The following is an 18,699-nucleotide window of genomic DNA, read 5'->3' on the forward strand; positions in this document are numbered from 1 at the left end:
CGCCTATTGAGGTGTAGTGGTTCTTTTTTTACTTAATTTACTGTACTGTGTGAATATAAAATTTAGGCTATTCAACACTTAAATATATTGTATATACAGTAGTGTGTTTATTCAAAAGATAATGTTGAATGCATATTATTTGTAAAAATGTTAGATTTTCATATATTTGATCTTGCATGTTTTTTTTCTGGTAACACATTACAATAAGGTTGTATTTGTTAAAATGAGTTCATGCATATGAACTAATAGTGAACAATACTTCTACAAAATTGTAGTTCATGTTAATTTCAGCATTTATTTTAACATCAAAATTGTAATTGTTAACATTAGTTAATGCACAATGAACTAACATGAATAACTGTATTGGCATTAACTGACATTAACAAAATAATTTAATAAATGCTGAAAAGTACAATCATGTAACTAATGCTTTTACAACCTTATTGTAAAGTTTTACCTTTGTTAAAAGAAATATTATTTCTAAAATGTATTTTCAAATATATATGTTGTATATTTATGCCTTTAGGAGAAATTGAGACTGTGTCGCATTTCCTTAAAAAATACAGATTGATTATAGCATCATTTAATAAAAGGAACATCGGAGCAATGTATCCAATTGGGACCTTGTCTGCACTGTTAAACCCGCTTGAACGCTTAAATGGTCCTGTTTGATTATGAGGGGCCTTGCATCTTAACCTTGCTTGTGGCAAAGGATTTATGTCTTTTTTTGTTGGCAGTTAGTGCTGTGATATGGTGAATGAATTCTGACATCTTAAATGTTTGCTGTTTGCTGACTTTGCTGCATTCTTCTTTATGGTGAACTGCATTTTACTTTGCACAGCTGGTTGATTGTTTTCTCACTTGAAACGACCTTGAAGTCAAATTCATTGTGCACCTCATAAACTCTGCAACTGTTCGAATGTTAATGTACTGATACAAAAAGAGGTCATGAAATAACAATGTAAATTAATAATTGTTTCCAAAAAAAAACAGCAACATTGGCCCGCTGTTGTAATCTCATTATGTAATGCATTCACTTCACAATTTAGGGACACATGTGGTCACATGACCAGCCAGGACATTATGAAATACAAGAGTTAGTCACGGCCGTCCAGTCAACCGTGTAAGTTCACGCTGAGCGGGGAAGCTCGCGGGTTCACGGCCAATATTCTCCACTCCACGTCAATAAAACTCACATAATGTAAGAATCGCTTCTGAGGAAGTCCTCAACCGAAGCCGAGCGAGGACGTTTAGAGGGTCGCTCCTACGCAAACAGCATCTAATGTGAGAAGAGATTTTCTCAAGCTCGTGGTGAGGAGGAGCTCACCTCCTCTTATTATTGCCTCTCTCGCAAATTTGGTCGTACAGCAACAGTGAAAAAATGAAGTGAAAATGATGAGACTTGCCTGAAGCAACGAATGTGCCGGCATGAGAAGAAATTACACTGATCATGACTGGGACTCACTGTGGGAAATCCTTCCAAATGATTTAGCCGGGATTCAATCGAAACGAAAATCTCAAACTCTGGCATATTTGGGGCACCCCATGCGGCTAGATTGATATATTTTCACATCTTCCACTTTCCCGTTCAATCAACGAATGATGAAAGTTGGCACTTTTTCTCATTCTAGTACAGTTGAAGTGTGTAATTTTTTTCTATGGTAAAGTACTTTCTCCCATCCCATAAAGATGACTTAAGGGCAAGCCACTTAGTTTTGCAGTGAACTCTTAAACTCTTTATAAAAATAAAGATGCTTTCACGATCCCACAGGAGAACCTAAATTGTCCCATAAAGAATCTTTGCCACCTTTATTTTTTTAGGAGTGCGTAGGGTGTTTATTCGAGCATCCCGAGCAGCCTAAGCTAGCAACATTGTCACAATGAGATGCGTTTGGGGGAGTGGCATTTTTGTCTAGCCGATAACTCAGTGTTCAAAAAACCTGTCCGCAATTTCATTACAGGAGTGTCGCAAAATTACACACTTCACCTCTCAGTCTCTGTAATCGAAATCATTTTCCCTTGAATAGACTATTTCTTGACAGATCAAAGTAGCAAATTGGGAATGGGTGAACCTGGGATAGGGACCGTTCGTCCGCGGACAGGCAGCTAGCCGGAGCCGTAATCTGCGGCCGCTGGTGATGAATGGTGCGGAGTGCAGATGTGTCTCCGGTACCCGCGTTAACCTTGTCCCTTCTCATCAGTCAATGTGAAGAGCAACAGGGCCGACAGCCACGAGGTGCTGCGGATCCTCCCAAATAGTGCAATCATCGGCTGCTCCGGCTTCCCCCTCACCCTCAGACCAGCGGTCTCGCACCTGCCCCGTTTCAAATTAGCTGCCACGATGCATTACAGTCATGATCCGTGTAATGCTTTCTGATTACTATGTCACTTTGCTTCTGAATGGGTTCTATGAGACAAGTGTACATTTGTAAATATACAGTCTGCTGCGGTATATTTACTGATTGCTTTTTGATTTTCTTTTTGGATGTCCTGTATTTTACCTCTTTGCATCTGCTCCTCATTCATGTTATGAAGTGCAGAACCGAAGCATTATTCGCTGGTGGAGCTTGATGTTAATTCTGTGCTATCAGCACATGCTTAATGGGACTGTAATAGGATTAATGGGAATACTCTAATGAGCGGGGGTGTAGCGTTCACATACAAATGGCAATGGCGAACCTACTGATGCTTTTCACTCGCTTCAGATGATGAAGAATGAGAGAGGAAGACTCAAAGTCTTTCGGGTGTTTATCGTGTGAAGCTGTTGGATGATGTGTTTAAAGAGTAACTTTTGGGTCCCTAGAATATACAAGGACATGCTAAAGATCTGTGGTTTCTTTTTAAAGGCTATGAATTTGTTACATGACGTGATGCAATGTTTTTCCAGAGTTTTGGCAGAGGTGGTGCGAGTTGTTTTTTCACAATGGTGGAAACGAATTGCTTTAGGGTTACACTAGAGAATGATGTTTTGGCCTTTAAGAATACGTCACAACAGAGCGATCTGAGACAGAGGAAGGTTAGATCTGATTTAAATTTTTCCTACACGTTTTAGCTCATCACCTACAAATTGGTTTAATCCTCGTAGGGGTGCAGACACTATCATGCATGGAAATTTAATTTTAAAACTTCTGTTACTGGGATTCGAAGTCGAGGGTGCGACTTATTTAATTTCCAGTGCAATTTTTCACAGTCTGTTCAGGAGTGCTATGAGATCGGGCCTTGTAAGGTGCCAGAATAAAACTTACATATGTGACCTGTAGCATCAGGGTTTCCCGCAGAATTTTTTTTAGTTCGGGCGTGTGGTTGGGGCCGAGGGCGTGGCAATCAAAGGGGCGGCGCGTATGCGTCATGATGAAAATGTAAATATTTTTATTTAAAACACTTAATTTTGACGAAACATTGACAAAAAATGAACACATACTAGATTATTTATCAGTTAAATGTTTTTACCTCTAACGGGAATAGCTGCGTGGTGAAGTGAAACTAAAGGGTTAATAAACACAAACTAAAGCAGATGTTGTAGAACGTCTGGCGAACGATAATAGATAGCGCAAAAATTATAAAAACTGATTATTTCCCACTATTAATTACATTATCTTAAAGGAGTGTAACTTCTGTAGCATGTAAATAATGCACATAAATAAAGTGAGCAAGAGCGCTCAACAATTATATCTAATCAACAGGCACGTCCAACCTAGCTAGCAGGTTGCTCAAACAACAAAAATCACCAGCTAACTTTCTTTAAATTTGCTATAGACTAATACAATAACAGGCTTATATAAACCTAAAACATAAGTCCACTTACAGTTCTAACGGACACGTGTTTTATCAACTGCTATCCTCCAGAAATGACGGACCACGTCTTATCTCATTTTGGCCGAGTGGTGTGCATGCACGCTTGCGGTGTGAAGTGCGTCTGCGCTATTCTCCGAGATGTTTTATCAACTGGCTAGTTATCCTCCCGACAGTGACGGTCCAAACCACGTCTTTCTCATTTTGGCCGTGTGGCGAGCGTCCCCGCTCGAGGTGTAATGCGCGTACGCGCTATTCTTCAAGATACACTTGATGGCCTTTTTTTTTGACGACTTGGTTAAGGCGGTAGTGTTTCCAAGCTTAGGCGGGCCGCCTAAACTGAAATGTGCTGCGGGAAACCCTGAGTATAAAATACATCGAACTGATCCAGTCAGGTGCACCTGTTATTGATTTTGGGTTTGATGTTCTTCTCTTCTTTTAAAACCTTTTTTACACTTTTTATTCAGACTAGTCTCAGCTTGTGCTTTACATCTTCTGTAGCTTTTCTCAGTATTATCTCTCACATATATTGACAGCTTGTGATTCTTAGGTTTTCTCTATGAGACAGGCGAGACCTCCAAAATGTTTGTAGCAAATTGTCATTACCTACAGTAAGATCTTTAGAGAGATCAATGAAAATCAATGAAGGCTCATTCAGAGCGGGATTGAAATGGTTAACGTAGATCCTTTCACACAAAGGATAAGCCTCATGGGAAGTGCTGGATTAGTCGACGCTGGCATTATTAGTGAACATGCAGTTCTTTAAAGTCTTTAAATCACCCATTTACTTTCATGTTTGTTCAGGTTAATTGCATTTTATTGGATGAGTGATTTCTGTTTACAGTTGTATGCAAATGACGGACACAGTCGGTGCTGCTGCCCTATCGGAATAGATTGAATTGTATTCTTTGTGGTCAAGTGTTCACGTGGTTTTTATCTTTATGTTTGTGATACAAAACCCTACAAAACCCCTGATGTAGAACATGCTGTAGGGAAAATGACCAACGTAAAAGAGTATAAATAAAAGAAAATAAATAAGGGGGGCTGGTCCTGAGGTACGTTCCCATACCTTTTGTATTACACATACCTGCAACCGAGTGAAAGGCAAACCAATCTGATCATTTAAAAAAAGAAATTTTACACTTCGTGCGAAACTTAAGTGAAGCCAGTTTGACATGTAGTCTTTGCATTTTCCCTTTCTCTAGTGTATTGCTTCTATTAGTGCTTTTTGCTATCCTTTGCCTCCCGTGACCAGATATGCATTGCAACCCCCATCCTTTCCTTCATTTCAGTGCTTTGCCTCTGTCCTGCCCGCTCTGAAGTTTTGGACGAATAAGTGCATCCCTCCTTACCCGCTCTTGCCCTTAGTATGCCCTTAGCACCCAGTACTCCCTGCCACACACTTCAAGTGTTGGCAAATGTAAAATAAAATAAGTGAGCCTTGCTGCTTATGTTTTTTGTTGGTTTCGCAAAGAAAAAATGAAAGCTAAACGTCTTACTGTTAGAATATCATGTGATTAATCCTGATCTTTTTTTCATTAGACCCACAAGGCTCCAAATCGGATGGTACTCACAAGAAAGGTACTTTCTTTTATTTATCAAGGTTCATACAAGCTTATTGATTCATGCGGGCGAGAAAATACGGCAGCTGGAGTATTTCTTGGCTAAATGAGTTGAAATGTTTGTGTGTGTCATTACGCCAGCGTGTTTGTTGGTAAATGGTACAGTATCGTTTTTAATGGGAATAATTAGACATCATTTGTTAATGCAGAGATGTACTGTCAATTATGAAGGCTTGTAAAACATTAAATGATGGCCATTGGATATGCATCTGATCTGTATTTGTTGTTGTATTAAATATTATTGCCTGGCCCATCCACCTGATGCAAGATCAAACTATTTGGTTTCAGGCAGGACATTTGCAAAAATAGTGTACATTTGATTATTACATTTATTTTGCTCTCGCTTCGGAAAATGACAATTTTTATTAAAATCTGTGCGCTGCCTCTGGTCGTTGTTTAATTTGTTTTTCGGTTTAAAATGGGAGCTTTGTTTAGCACCGACTCATCCCGTAGCTGAGCTTTGTGTAGCTGCGCATGGTTTTGTCTCTGTGCCATTGATCTTTCGCTATTCTTGGCTTAAAAATAATTGAATGGAGAAAGCAAATGAATTTCTACACCTGACTGAGCAGAAAAACAGCGAAGAATCTTGTTGGCTCACCTTTAATCAAACATAATTGATGCTGTAAGTTATTTATTATGTGCATTTAAATATTACATTTAGATAAAATCATATTTGACTGATTCTGATCAATCCACTCCTATGGTACACCTAATGCCGTCTGTCTTGAGACTGTAGCTGTGGAGGATTTGGTCATGTGGTTTGCGTGCCGGCAGCAGATTGTTGTAAGTTCCTGTTATTTAGCTTTATTAAGGATATTGCATATCCAGCTCACTCTCTTATCTAGACTAATGTGGAGTCCTCTGAATGTTTGTCACGGCTACAATGTTCTCAGATGAATAATCATAGCAGTGGTATTCACAAATCACATTACTGTGTATTATTCTGCATTCATCACATAAGTTTAATCATCATTTTACCCAGCTTAGATTATTGCTATCGATGGGTTTGCTGTAAAATATGCTTTTGTTGTGTTTAATGAGTATTTTATGCATACATTAATGTGCATTGTGTATCATTCTAATGATGGTCAGTAATTATTCTCCATCACAGGTTGTTCAGTTTTTGGTCTTGATACTTTATATTAGGGATGCACCAATACCACTTTTTTGGAATACGAGTACGAGTACTTGCATTTCAGTACTTGCCAATACTGATACCGAGTACTTAATAAAAAACATTATTTAAATTTACAGGTAACAGCTTTAGTCATATAATTTAACAAAAAAACAAGGGACTAGTTTGGAATAAAGAACATTTATTTAAAATAAAAAGCATGTTGTATGCAACATATTACAGAATAAATAATTATAAAAAAATTAAACAGTGACAGTGCAACTCAAGTATTTTTTCAGTTTGTTGTAAACTCTTTGGACAACACAAGAGGCATTAACCCCTTACACGCCGCTCAAAGATAGACATTTCTCAGAGGGGGACTTTTAACGAGTACGAGTACTTTAGAAAATGTGGTATCGAGGCTGATACCTGATGCCAGTATCAGTATCGGTGCATCCCTACTTTATATACAATTAGCAATAACCATTGCCATCTAATATGTGAGATATTGGTAGTCTATTTAGTCTAGAAAATAGCAGCTTTAGTAGCTATTACTACCCAATGTGACCCTTAAACATTAGGGTAAAACTATATATTAATCCATGGGTTTTTAACAGGGGGTCCGTGGCGGTATTACCAGGAGTCTTCCAAATATTGTTTGAATTAAACATGTATTTATTTTGAAAAAGGAAATTCAGTACAATTAAAATGTCACATCGTATGTATGTAACTGTGTATACCAAAAATGTATACATTATTAGGTTGTTTCAATATTTATATTATTTAAAGCTCCCGTTCTATCTGTGATTTTGAAGCTTTGATTGTGTTTATAGTGGGCAATATAACATGTGTTCATGTTTCACGTGTAAAAAAACGCGGTATTTTTCACACAATTTACTTATCTGTATAGCGCTGTTTTCACTGTCCTCAAAACAGGCCGATGTCTTCCTTGTTCTGTGAAGTCCCTCCTTCAGAAATACGTAACAAGTTCTGATTGTGTAGTTTGTTTAGTGTGCTGTGATTCGATAGCAGCTTAGCTTGCTGTTAGCTTAGCTGGCGACTGACGTATTCCTGTAGGCGGAGTTTAGTCAACGAACTGTTTTACTGACGTCATTAAAGCAGGAAATAGAGGGCTGTAGTCCAAACCGGACGTTCATTGTAGGCTTTTAAAGAGGAATTCTATTGAAGAAAATATATCGCCTGGCAGTGAACTTTGAGCTTTATCATTTTACAGGTATTATTTATGCTATTATAGCAACATTACACACTAACTAGGGTTTAAAAAAATGGTATCAGGAAGAACGTGACCTTTAAATATTTGTAAATCCCAGCCCTGTCACACGAAATTATGTACCTATATTTTTTTATTATTTTTCATGATACTGTCACGAATTTCTGAGTTTTTTTGTAATCGTATTACGAATTTCTGTTGATGTGTAATTGTCACGTATTGGTTACTCAACTGTTTTGTCCTATTTTCTTATCATTTTCGCTTCGGTTTATAAAATGACATCTTTACCCAAACCAAACTCTAACCCTAATGCCAGGCAACAATGGTTTAAAGTTTTGAAAAAATAAAAAATAAATCTGAAAAAATAGTATAAACCAATACTTAAAGTGACATCCTAATGCAAACACCAAATCTAACCTTAAACCGAAGCGAAAATGGTTTGAAAATAGGAAAAAACTGCTGAGTAACCAATACGTGACAATGACACAGAAATTCGTGATATGATCACGAAAAACTGTGGAAATTCATGACAGTATCACGAATTTAAAAATTATGTGACTATAGGTACATAATTTTGTGAGACTGGGTAGGTAAATCCAGTCTTAATTTGATACATGTAAATGATACATAAAGAGGTCATTGGCCTGAAAAAGGTTTAAGACCTCTGCATTGAACTATAATATATAGAGGTACTGTGAATAAACATATTTCACAATGTTTATTTTTTTGTGATTTTGGTACCACTTTACAATAACAGTAGTTACAAAATACACAAATTAGCTAACATGAACTTACGATGAACAATATTTAGACACAATACTTAAGCATTTATTAATGTTAGTTCATGTTAATTTCAGAATTTATTAATCTTTTTTTATCAAAAGTTACAAACAATGAACTAACATAAAAATTCTATTGACATTAAAGGGGAAAGAGAATGAAAAACCATTTTTACCTTGTCTTTGTTGAATAATGTAGTCTACCCGCATTCCCAAACATACAAAAAGTGCTAGATATGCTAAATATCTCAGTCTCATAGAAATTCCTCTTTTAGAAATGTCAGTCAGAAAACGGCCCAATCTGAAAAACTGATGCTTATGACATCACAGGCATCTCACTGCCCCTCCACTTTAAAATAATTGGCTACATTTTTTGAGTGGCAGCAAAGTCAGCCAATCAGTAATGAGATTGCAAGTTAAGCCAGTAGGGGGAGCCAAATAGGTGCAAAACCACTTGTTTAAAATCCTCCACCCTAAAAGAGCTATCTGAGAGAGGTTTTTAGGAAGCTTCTAAGGCATTACAGACCCAAACAAATTTATTTTTGTCTACATGTCACATCACAGAACAAGGATAAATACCCCGTTCAATCATTCTATGTCACCTTTAACTATAACATTAACAAAGAATAATAAATAATGATAAACTGTATTGCTTTGATTTACAACTAATGTTTACAAATGCAAGCTTATTGTAAAGTGTTACCATGATTTTTAATAAGTAAATGCGAAAGTATTGTTTATTGTGAGTTCATGATCATTATTTAGTTTGCTATTCAACCATTGTTAATTGTAAAGTGATCCCAAAATTATATTTAATAGCATATACCAATATGCAGTCACATTGCTATGAAAATATATATTTATAAAAATAAATAAATAAATAAGAGTGTTTGTTGGTAAATGACAGTAAAGTATTTACAGACAGTTTTAATTGGGAATAATAAGACATTGGTTGATGCAGAGATGTACTGTCAGTTATTAAAGCTTATGCTGATAAAGCATTCATTAAAATGGCCATCTGATATGCGTCTGATCTAATCGTACTGTAAATGACATCCTATCTGATAGCGCAAAATAGCACTTTTAGATGTGCATGATGCCATTAGTAATCTTTTGTTGTATAATTGAATATTAATGTTTTGCCTTTTCACATGATACAAGATTATTGTTATTGTAGATGTTACCACATCTTTTACACCTGTAGTATATTTCTTATTTTAAAGATTTTTTTACAGCACTGTTTAAAAATATGTACTATTTTGCTGGGGATGCAGCAGTTATAATCTTCTGATTAGACTGAGAATTATTCAGTAGATTCTCAGAAGATTCATTCACACATCTGTTTCCACAGAGCGAACTGCCACAGAGAAACACAACTCCACTGAAATCTCACAGCAAGAGTTTTCCTTGTTTTTTCCATTACTCGTTGTTTTTTCTTATTTAGTCACCATATTATGTAGGGCATCGAATGAAGTCACTGCACATTTATCTGCAATATTAAGCAATGTTACCTTAATTGTTTTTAACACGACAAGACAGGAAATTCAATGGCAGCTTTGACCCAGACCTGATGTCATTTTCATGCAAAGTCATCACAGTACCATTAGGATTTGAGCAAATCCCCAAACGGTAGTGTGTGATGTCATGCACTGCTTGTACTAGGGGCGTGAATGTATGGCTCATTGAAAAGATGTGTGCTTATAAGCAATCGCACTGACAATAGCATAGCGTGTGGGCTCGAACAAGTAGCTCGGTATGTAGTGACATATATATAAGTATTAGTTAAACTGCATAGCAACATCCTAGCAACCACACACAACATCCGAGCATTGTGGCACAAAGGCAAGCGTCATTTATATATTATTATTATTAATATGAATTATATTATTTAACTACAAATCTTTTTTTTTAATGTTAACCATTTTATCTCATGACTTTTGCAGCTCAAGCTAGGTAACCAGTTTAATCAAATGGTAGTCAACTCATTCTCTATTCAGGGCTCGCTGCTATGGCCCGCCTATTGATTTATGTCTGTCCCTCCAGCCTCTCTCTCTTCCAAGGCTGTCATGTTTCCCCGTATCAGTGATGCTAGCCTCAGGGGCAGGAAGAGATCCTGGTAATTTAGCAGTGTGTCATTACTTATAGGCATGTGACAATGCAAACTCAGATGCTCTCACTGAAACTAGCTGTCAGTGCACGGCTAGCTCTTCCCGCCCGTGCCGTGGCTGTCTGGCTCTTATGAATTTTAATACAATCCCCTTAATGGTTAGGGTCGCCTCCAGCTGAACCAAACCTGAAGTGATGGATGGCTGTGGCTCCTGTGCAATCTGGATTTGTTTGTTGCTGTTTAAAGTAGAAAATGCACGGAATATAAAATGAAACAACTTTTTGGTGGACATTTCATTCGATCGTGCACGTCAGTGTCGTTTATAATTGTTTTTGATGCACAGGTTGCATTGCTTTAGCATAAAACTTACTTTCCCTGAATCAAAATATCAATAAAAAATTGAGTTTGGTAGCGGTATGATTTCTTTTTTTGTGTGTGTGTTAATTAAATTAATCTGAAAAATAGCACTCGTTCATTGGTGCTTGCTTATAGTATCAGTATCACTGCTAAAATAGCTCAGATTGCCAATAGATTTACTCAGCATTGGCCCTTATGTCAGTGCATGAGGAGTAAGAGGAAGCCCTTGACATTTGACTTGTGTGATGTTGATTCAGTGAAGTGTGATGAAAACGATGTGCTAACACGAAGAAGCCGGTAGGGCACTCTGCCGTTCCTTTGTTTGGAGTGGCTATCACTCCGTTTTTTGTGAGAAGGACCGTACAGGTACAACCGAAGCCATATAAATATTTAATGCCTCAGTGTCATTGTATTTCTGCTGAGAGCAGCTCGATTTTATACATGAGCAATATCATTAGGCTTGCTTTATTTATATTAGACACTTTCATCTGCGGTGGTCCACTTACCTGAGAGGCATTTCGAGTGCCCGTTGTTTGCAATAAATCCATTCGGCTCCCGCATTGAGGGAGTCCTCGGGGTGCAACATCTCGTGCGCCATTTTGTCCTAAGCTGACCAGCTTTAAACAGACTAATGGCTATTCGGACGATATCATTCTTTAGTTTTACCGCAGAGATGGACTGTGGTATTGATCAGTTTAGGCACAGACCTTGTTAATAATGACTATGAACCGGTTAACTGTATTGTTGGTTTATGAAAGAGTATTTGGTCTCTTGACACAAAGAGCTGGTTTGTCTGTTTGTAGGCAAGATTGTGATTCATGTTTTATTGTATATTATATAAGAATGAATCTAAATGAATGTTTGTTAATACGGTAGAAATGTCCTCCGTCTTTGTCTCTAAGAGAGAAGAGGCTGATCTTTACGACTTGCGCGTCCTGTTTACGTCTGGGTGATAAATGGAAGCGCAGTGAAACGTGTGAGGTTTCTAAACTACCATCACCTCTACAAGACGACGGTGAAGGGACAGATCAGAAATTAAGATCTGAGTTAAAAATATAAATAACCAGAATGTCCCTCCGCTGGCTGTTGCATCCCTCTGCAGAGAGCAGTGCTCGTAGGAGAGACGGGCGCAGATTGTCTGGCAAAAACATGGCACTACAAATCATTGTTGCCGATGAGTCATTCGTTCGTGACAGATAATGAGCTCTGTCTTTCTCTCTCTTTCTCTCTTTCTACTTATTGGAGGCCGAGCTCACAAATGAACTGCAGTGAGGGTGAGGACATTACATTTCCTCTACGCTGCGTCACATACTGCAAGGAAAGCCAAAAACAGACAAATGATTACAGCCGATATAATGCCCAGTGGAAGGAATGTGCCAAGAGCAATGAACCATTGAGCCTCTGCATAGAGACTCATACAAGAACTGCCTAAAACATTGTGTACACACTCAAACAAATGATTTTTGCTGCATAATTTACTTTCAAATGAATTATAATGAGCTAATGTAGAACCATTCTTGGGTATTTTGTCATACCATTGCGTTTAATCCATTTAAATTTGTACTACAGAACTTGACCAAATCTCTGCATTGTAAATTAATATTTTTTGTTCATACAGTAAATGAAACTGAATGAACGGGGAGAGAACATTTGCAATCTGTAAATGTTCCCTCTGTATCCCTATTCCTGTATGCAACGTTGATTAAAATCGCAGGTTACTTTACGAACTTAAAGTCCCCCTGTAGTCAATAAATCTATTAATTAAAACTCATCATTGAGAAGCATAATAGCATATGAAGAGTTTCGTTGCAATCCGAGATAAATCAATTTTTTAACATTTTTGTCAAAACATGTTTATTATTATGTTATCATGTTATTATGTTGTTTTATGGTGCTACTTAGCTCTATTTTTTAAGTTGTGAAGGTTTAAATCAAAACAAACCAACTGCAGTTGAATTGAAATTAATTGGAATGCACAACCAAAAAACGAGATTTCTGAATAATTAAAAAAATGGTGATTATCTCGTTTTGCAATGAAACTCTTCATATGTAAAAGTTATTCATGTGACAGTCATTTCTTCATTCTTTAAAACAGCTTGAATGTAACTCTACACCCTGCCTCATTTAGTATACGTGGATCTATGTATATGCAAATTAGTCCCCGCCTTTTCTCAATCACACAGCTTGGACCATAGATATAAATATGTGGATTAGTCCCCGCCTTGACTTTTGCACTACCTCGGACCATAGATATATATGTAAATAGATGCTACATTCTGCAGTTTCGGACACATAACTGCTAAGTCCGGTTTTACACAATGCATACATGAACTGTGCGTTTGCAGCACTATTTATTTATTTATTTATTTTGAGCATCAGTAGAAGTAGAGCTGAAGCAGCTGTGCTGCGATTGTTTCAGCGTGAGTCTATGCGACACCCATACATAATATCTATGGCTCGAACTACTGATACACTTGTTTAACTGTGATGATGTGATTGGTTAAATGTTTGTGACGTTGGAAACTAACGCGATTTTAAACCGTGTCTGGGAATGAGACTATCTTTGGGAAACTCATCAATGGTTTTAAATGATGAATTTGCACATGGTTTGTCTTAAAGCATATTAAAAACATCACACAGTCATATAGATGGTTTCAGCCGTAACAACATAAACAAACGCTTTCGTGGAACACACTTAACTTCCGGTAAACTTCGCTAAGAATCAATAACAACAGAGTCCTTTTAGAGTATTTTATTTATACTACAAGCAAAATAAACAACAGGTAGATTACTTAAGTTCATATTTCACAGCTAAAGCATATCAAAAACTACACTGAGGTAACGTTACTGTGTAAAATGTGTCCTATAATGTATACAATGTTAACTACAAACCGGCTGCCAAACCTCCCTTCACATAGCAATGATCCATGATCGCCGTCTCCCCTTGTCTTTAGGAAATCAAAACATTTGTTATTTTCGACGAGGTATTTGTTCCAGAGTTCATTTTAGGGTGCACTCACACTATCCATACCAAACCACGCTCGGGCGCGTTTGACCCCCAAAGCCTGGTTTGTTTGACTAGTGTGATCGCTCTGTTCCACGCCTGGGCGCGGATTGGTTAATCGCGCCGCGGCCGGGTTGCAGAGGTGGGCCGGAGCGCGGTTCACTTGCGCTCAGGCGCGGAAGGCTGTGGTGTGAGCGCAATCGCGCCTGAGCGCGATTCAAAAGGTGAAGACGTCAGTTGCGCGACCACTCACCTTCATCTGCCTCCGCAAAAACCTTTTGATGCGCGCAGCGGGGTTACGTGAATGTCCGAGCTGCGCACGTGACAGATCAACCAAGCAATATGATGACGTGAGAGGGCTGTCTGTAATCGCGCACCAAACGACTCCGAATAAAAAACACAGACCTATCATTACGGTGGGTTCCAGTGTTCAGTGAGAGCTTTACTTCCTGCTTTTTTCAAAACAATCGCATCTTAATGACGAAAACGCGCCCGGACTCGGATCGATAAAAAGTACAGTGTGAGTGCGAGCACCTGGGGGAGTAGGGAGGGGTGACAATCGCGCTGGGGCATAGTTTGGTTTGGTTTGGATAATGTGAGTGCGCCCTTAGCCACTAGTCAGACCATTAAAGGCACTCTAAGCGAATCTGTGTGATGTCACTTCTTGTTGACGTTCGAAGTGTTGTCAAACAAAATGCAGCGTAGCCAACTCCTCCCCCTCCTTTCCGTGCTTCCTGAAAGAGTCATGAACGCGCCCAACTCCCACTCCCAAATCCTTCTTGTCGTTTATTGGCTGGGACACTTTGTTATGTTTCGTGGGGTTTGACCACTTTGGTTTTGTTGTAGGCTTGTCGCGATGGTCGGTGAAACCGGTGCTTCAGCCTCTTACCGGTTAGATCACTTGCTGACCGCGACACCGTCTTTTCCCGCCGTTTTGATATTTTCTTGTAATTAAATCATTTAGTTTCTTTAGAGAGAGCAAACACTAACAACTGAATGTGTCTGCTACCTGAATTTAGCGGAGCTGAACGCGCGTCACATCACAGAGCAGCCGGTGTCAGATTTCATTTATCCCTATTAGAGTGTGCGAGGCGAGCTGACTGACCAGACGATGGCAGAGCCGCGTGCTTATTTTTTTTTGTTATAATATACATATATGATGTTTAATATAAGCAAGATTGTTTTGTTGTTGTGTTTTTTATCAAGAAAAATAATAAACCCATCATTCAAGCAGCGCTTTATAGAGAAGTTGCCGGTTGCTCTGCTTGGGACTGGCGGGTTCTGTGTGAATTACCTGCGCACATTGACTCAAGCACTTAATTAAACCAGCTGTTGCACTCGCATTGAACGCAAAATCAAACGCAATTTATTGCAGGGTACGCAAGCACTGCATTTAAACAGTTGCGTAATTCAAAAGTGAAAGTAAAATGCGCACGTCTGCATACGCATTTATAAGCCCCTCCCACACGGTGATACCGGTAACACGTGAATTTGCTTAGAGCACCTTTAAACAAACAGAGACCCAAAGTAAAGTTACAATATGCGTTAAATCTGACTTAACATCTTAAATGATCAATTATTATTCGTTATTACCGCAGTGATATAGTTTTTAACACTGATTGTTTATGTACTTGCTCAATAACTGATTTCCAAAGCTATCGCATGGTTATTCATACGTATTTTACGAATTGGCTAATTCGTATTCATTCGTACGATCAAGTTTGCTTTTGCCCCTGTGATGTTGGGGTTAGGGGCGGAGTTTCATTATTGTTTTTTATGATAATAAAATGTTTTGTATGATTCACTTCGTACGAAATCATACAAATTAGCCAACTCGTAAGATATGTATGAATCAGGCTGGATTTTTTTTAAGCCAAAATAAATACTGATTGCAGCTTTAAGTAAAGTTTTAAGAATGAACAATTAATATTTGCTGGTGTTCAGTGTTCTGTTAGGGTGACATTGGGACTTTCAGTCATATTGGAGCTTTTGGTTAAGCTATGATGTTTTACTTGAGAAGCAATTATTGTGGACATGACAAAGTGCTGCTTTCTTTGTGAACATTCAATAATAAATGTAATTTAAATTTAAGTCAGATATGGTGTGTTAGTCTCTGCCATTGTTCACTAGTGTTTTGCTTTTCAGTATCAGACATTTTAAGGATGCATATTTCAAATGTGTTAAAACCACTGCCTACAATTAAATTAATTCTTTTTAGTACACACAGCAAAGCTATTTTGGCATCACGAATATGCTGTGACTTGGGATTTATTTGCAGGTGATTATTATTCTTTGGACAGGTTACACCTCATTTTACACCTCACAAAAAATTTCAAAGACTTTGCAGATTGCAATATGTCCCTGTCCAATAATCGACGCATTCAGCACTGTAAGATGCCACGTGTGGCCGAAGAAATGGGTTGCAAGCTTTTCTTGCTGCTGTTCAGCAGCTCTGTATCTAACTGCATGAGAAGTGTGGAGCCGTCTGACAGGGTCTTTACGAGGGCATGAGCAGCGTGTCACTCAGAATATCTCCCACTCCCTGTGTTCACACAGCCATATGTGATGGATCGGTTTTTTATTTTGGTTTATGGTTTCCGACCAGCCGTGTACATCTGTCTCCGTGACTGCAGTTTTTCATTTATACGTCTCATTGTGCCCCAGCAAAGAGATTTACTTATGATATTTCCTAGAACAGGAGTGGGGAGAACATTGGGTTCCCCACGCTCAGATTTCTTTCAAGGGTTTGGTTTTTCATCGGTGTGATAATATGGTGTTCCGGCCTTTGAAAGAAAAGTTTTTCTTTGGCCTTTAATGTATCATTAATATTTTACTTTGACAAATAATCTACTCCATGTACTGTAACAGTGTCTTTATTTGATAAAAGCCAAGATGATACATATATCTTAAACATTGTATTCATTGTTTAATGTCTATAACAATATTTACACAGGTAAGTTTTAGTTAGTAATAGTATTTTTATGCATTAAAGGTTATTAAAATCAATCAACTTTTTTGTCATTTTAATTGTATGTTTTGTTTCTTTTTTGTCTTTCCGCAGGTCCACCTGTGAACGTAACATGCAACATTTTTATTAACAGTTTTGGATCCATTGCTGAAACAACAATGGTGAGTGCACAGATCTCTTAAAATGTATAAGTGATGGGTAATATGTGTGTGATGGGGGAGCGTATTGGATAAATGACCCATGATGTAAAGTCTATGATTTGAATATTTACAATTTTGAACTTTTAAGCTATTGATTATTATTGATCCATGTGTGCATCCAGTGTTCCATGATTTTTAATGCTTTTATCAATATACAGGGCCGTATTATGAGTGATTATTTCTTAACCCTATTGAAAGTAATTGATATCTAAGCAGGGTCGGGCAGAAACATTTGGAGGGGAAGGTGCTCAGCATATAAAAGGGGTGCATGGAACATTTTTGTTAAATTTAAAATATAATTCTGTTCGTGTCCTGATTTTTTATTTTGAATGATAAGGATAATAAAACATGATTGATAGGCTTTACCTGTGTTATGGTAAATGTACATATTTTTTAAATAAATACTATAATAACAAAAAAAATGTTATTCATACTTTCATATCAACATGATCTCACGGAAGGTCGTGTTATAGTTACACCAAATTTTATCAATTTCTTCATGTCCGTGGCACGGAATTTAGCTTTTTTCGTGCCTTGAGCACAAATGTCTTTTTCGTGACACTTGCACAAATCTCTATAAACAGTTTTTCGTGTCCGTGGCACAACTTTTTTTCGTGTCATTTTATGTATTGTTTTCTTTTTTTTCCCCTATTTTTAAATCATTGCCACTTGGGGATAGATTTGGGGCTCTATCATACACCCGGCGAGTGTCTTTTGCTAGTTTCAACCCGGTGCAATTATTAATTTTACGTTTAGCGCTACGTTGTTTAAATAGCAAATGCATTTGCGCCCATGGGTTTTCTGGTCTGAAAACGAGTTGTGTTCAGGCGCATTGTTGGCGCGTTGCTATTTTGAGGCAACCAAAATAGACTACGCCATTAACCAACAAAAACCTGCTCTAAAGTCTAAAGTCAATGGCACAATAGTGTTTTTGTTTTTAATGAGCGCGTTAGTAATGTGTGCCTATAAACGGGACGACAACCTGCTGCTTCACCTGTAGCCTGGTAAGTAAATAAATGGTTTGCTTTAAACAAATGCATCTATTTTTAAATTTATTGATTTGACGGATTTATGTTGACTCTGTACCTGTGGATATGATGAGATGAGAAACATTTTAAGTAATGCTTTTTAAAAATCCCATGGCACTGTCCGAGTGCAGAAACACTTTGGCTCTCCGCACGTTTGTAAATTCTTTATCTCTTGTTTGTATTTTTAGAGTACAAACCTTTTCTTGCATATTTGCAAATAATTTTATGAGATTACAATTATTATGTAGGATATCAATACATTTACAGCAATTAAAAGCCTGTTATTTGTACTTCTATGACTGAAAGATAAAGGCTTTTAAAGGTTTTATTTAACATTATTCTTAAATTGGGGGTCTTCTTCCTCCACTTAATTTATCAGTTTACACAGTCTGTCATCTAAATAGGGATTAGACATAGCACCAGTGCAACTGGCTTTTAAAGGGGATGAGAGATAAAACTCTCATTGATTTATTGCACGTTACGCCCAAAACACACCC

The 18,699-nt window shown here is 37.7% G+C and overlaps 1 protein-coding gene across 2 annotated transcripts in view; it reads left to right on the forward strand.

Moving 5' to 3' along the window:
- glra1 (glycine receptor, alpha 1) overlaps positions 1-18,699 on the forward strand; it is a 62,045-nt gene that overhangs the window by 9,544 nt on the left and 33,802 nt on the right. The window contains exons 3-4 of one of the 2 annotated variants that reach the window (XM_055178919.2): positions 5,335-5,373; positions 17,068-17,135. In XM_055178919.2, the coding sequence (XP_055034894.1) occupies positions 5,335-5,373; positions 17,068-17,135 (107 nt within the window). The remainder of the gene's footprint in view (positions 1-5,334; positions 5,374-17,067; positions 17,136-18,699) is intronic. The other variant, XM_055178921.2, reaches the window with a different exon arrangement.

Source organism: Misgurnus anguillicaudatus, chromosome 16, assembly GCF_027580225.2.
Source record: "Misgurnus anguillicaudatus chromosome 16, ASM2758022v2, whole genome shotgun sequence".
In the NCBI taxonomy this organism is placed as follows: domain Eukaryota; kingdom Metazoa; phylum Chordata; class Actinopteri; order Cypriniformes; family Cobitidae; genus Misgurnus; species Misgurnus anguillicaudatus.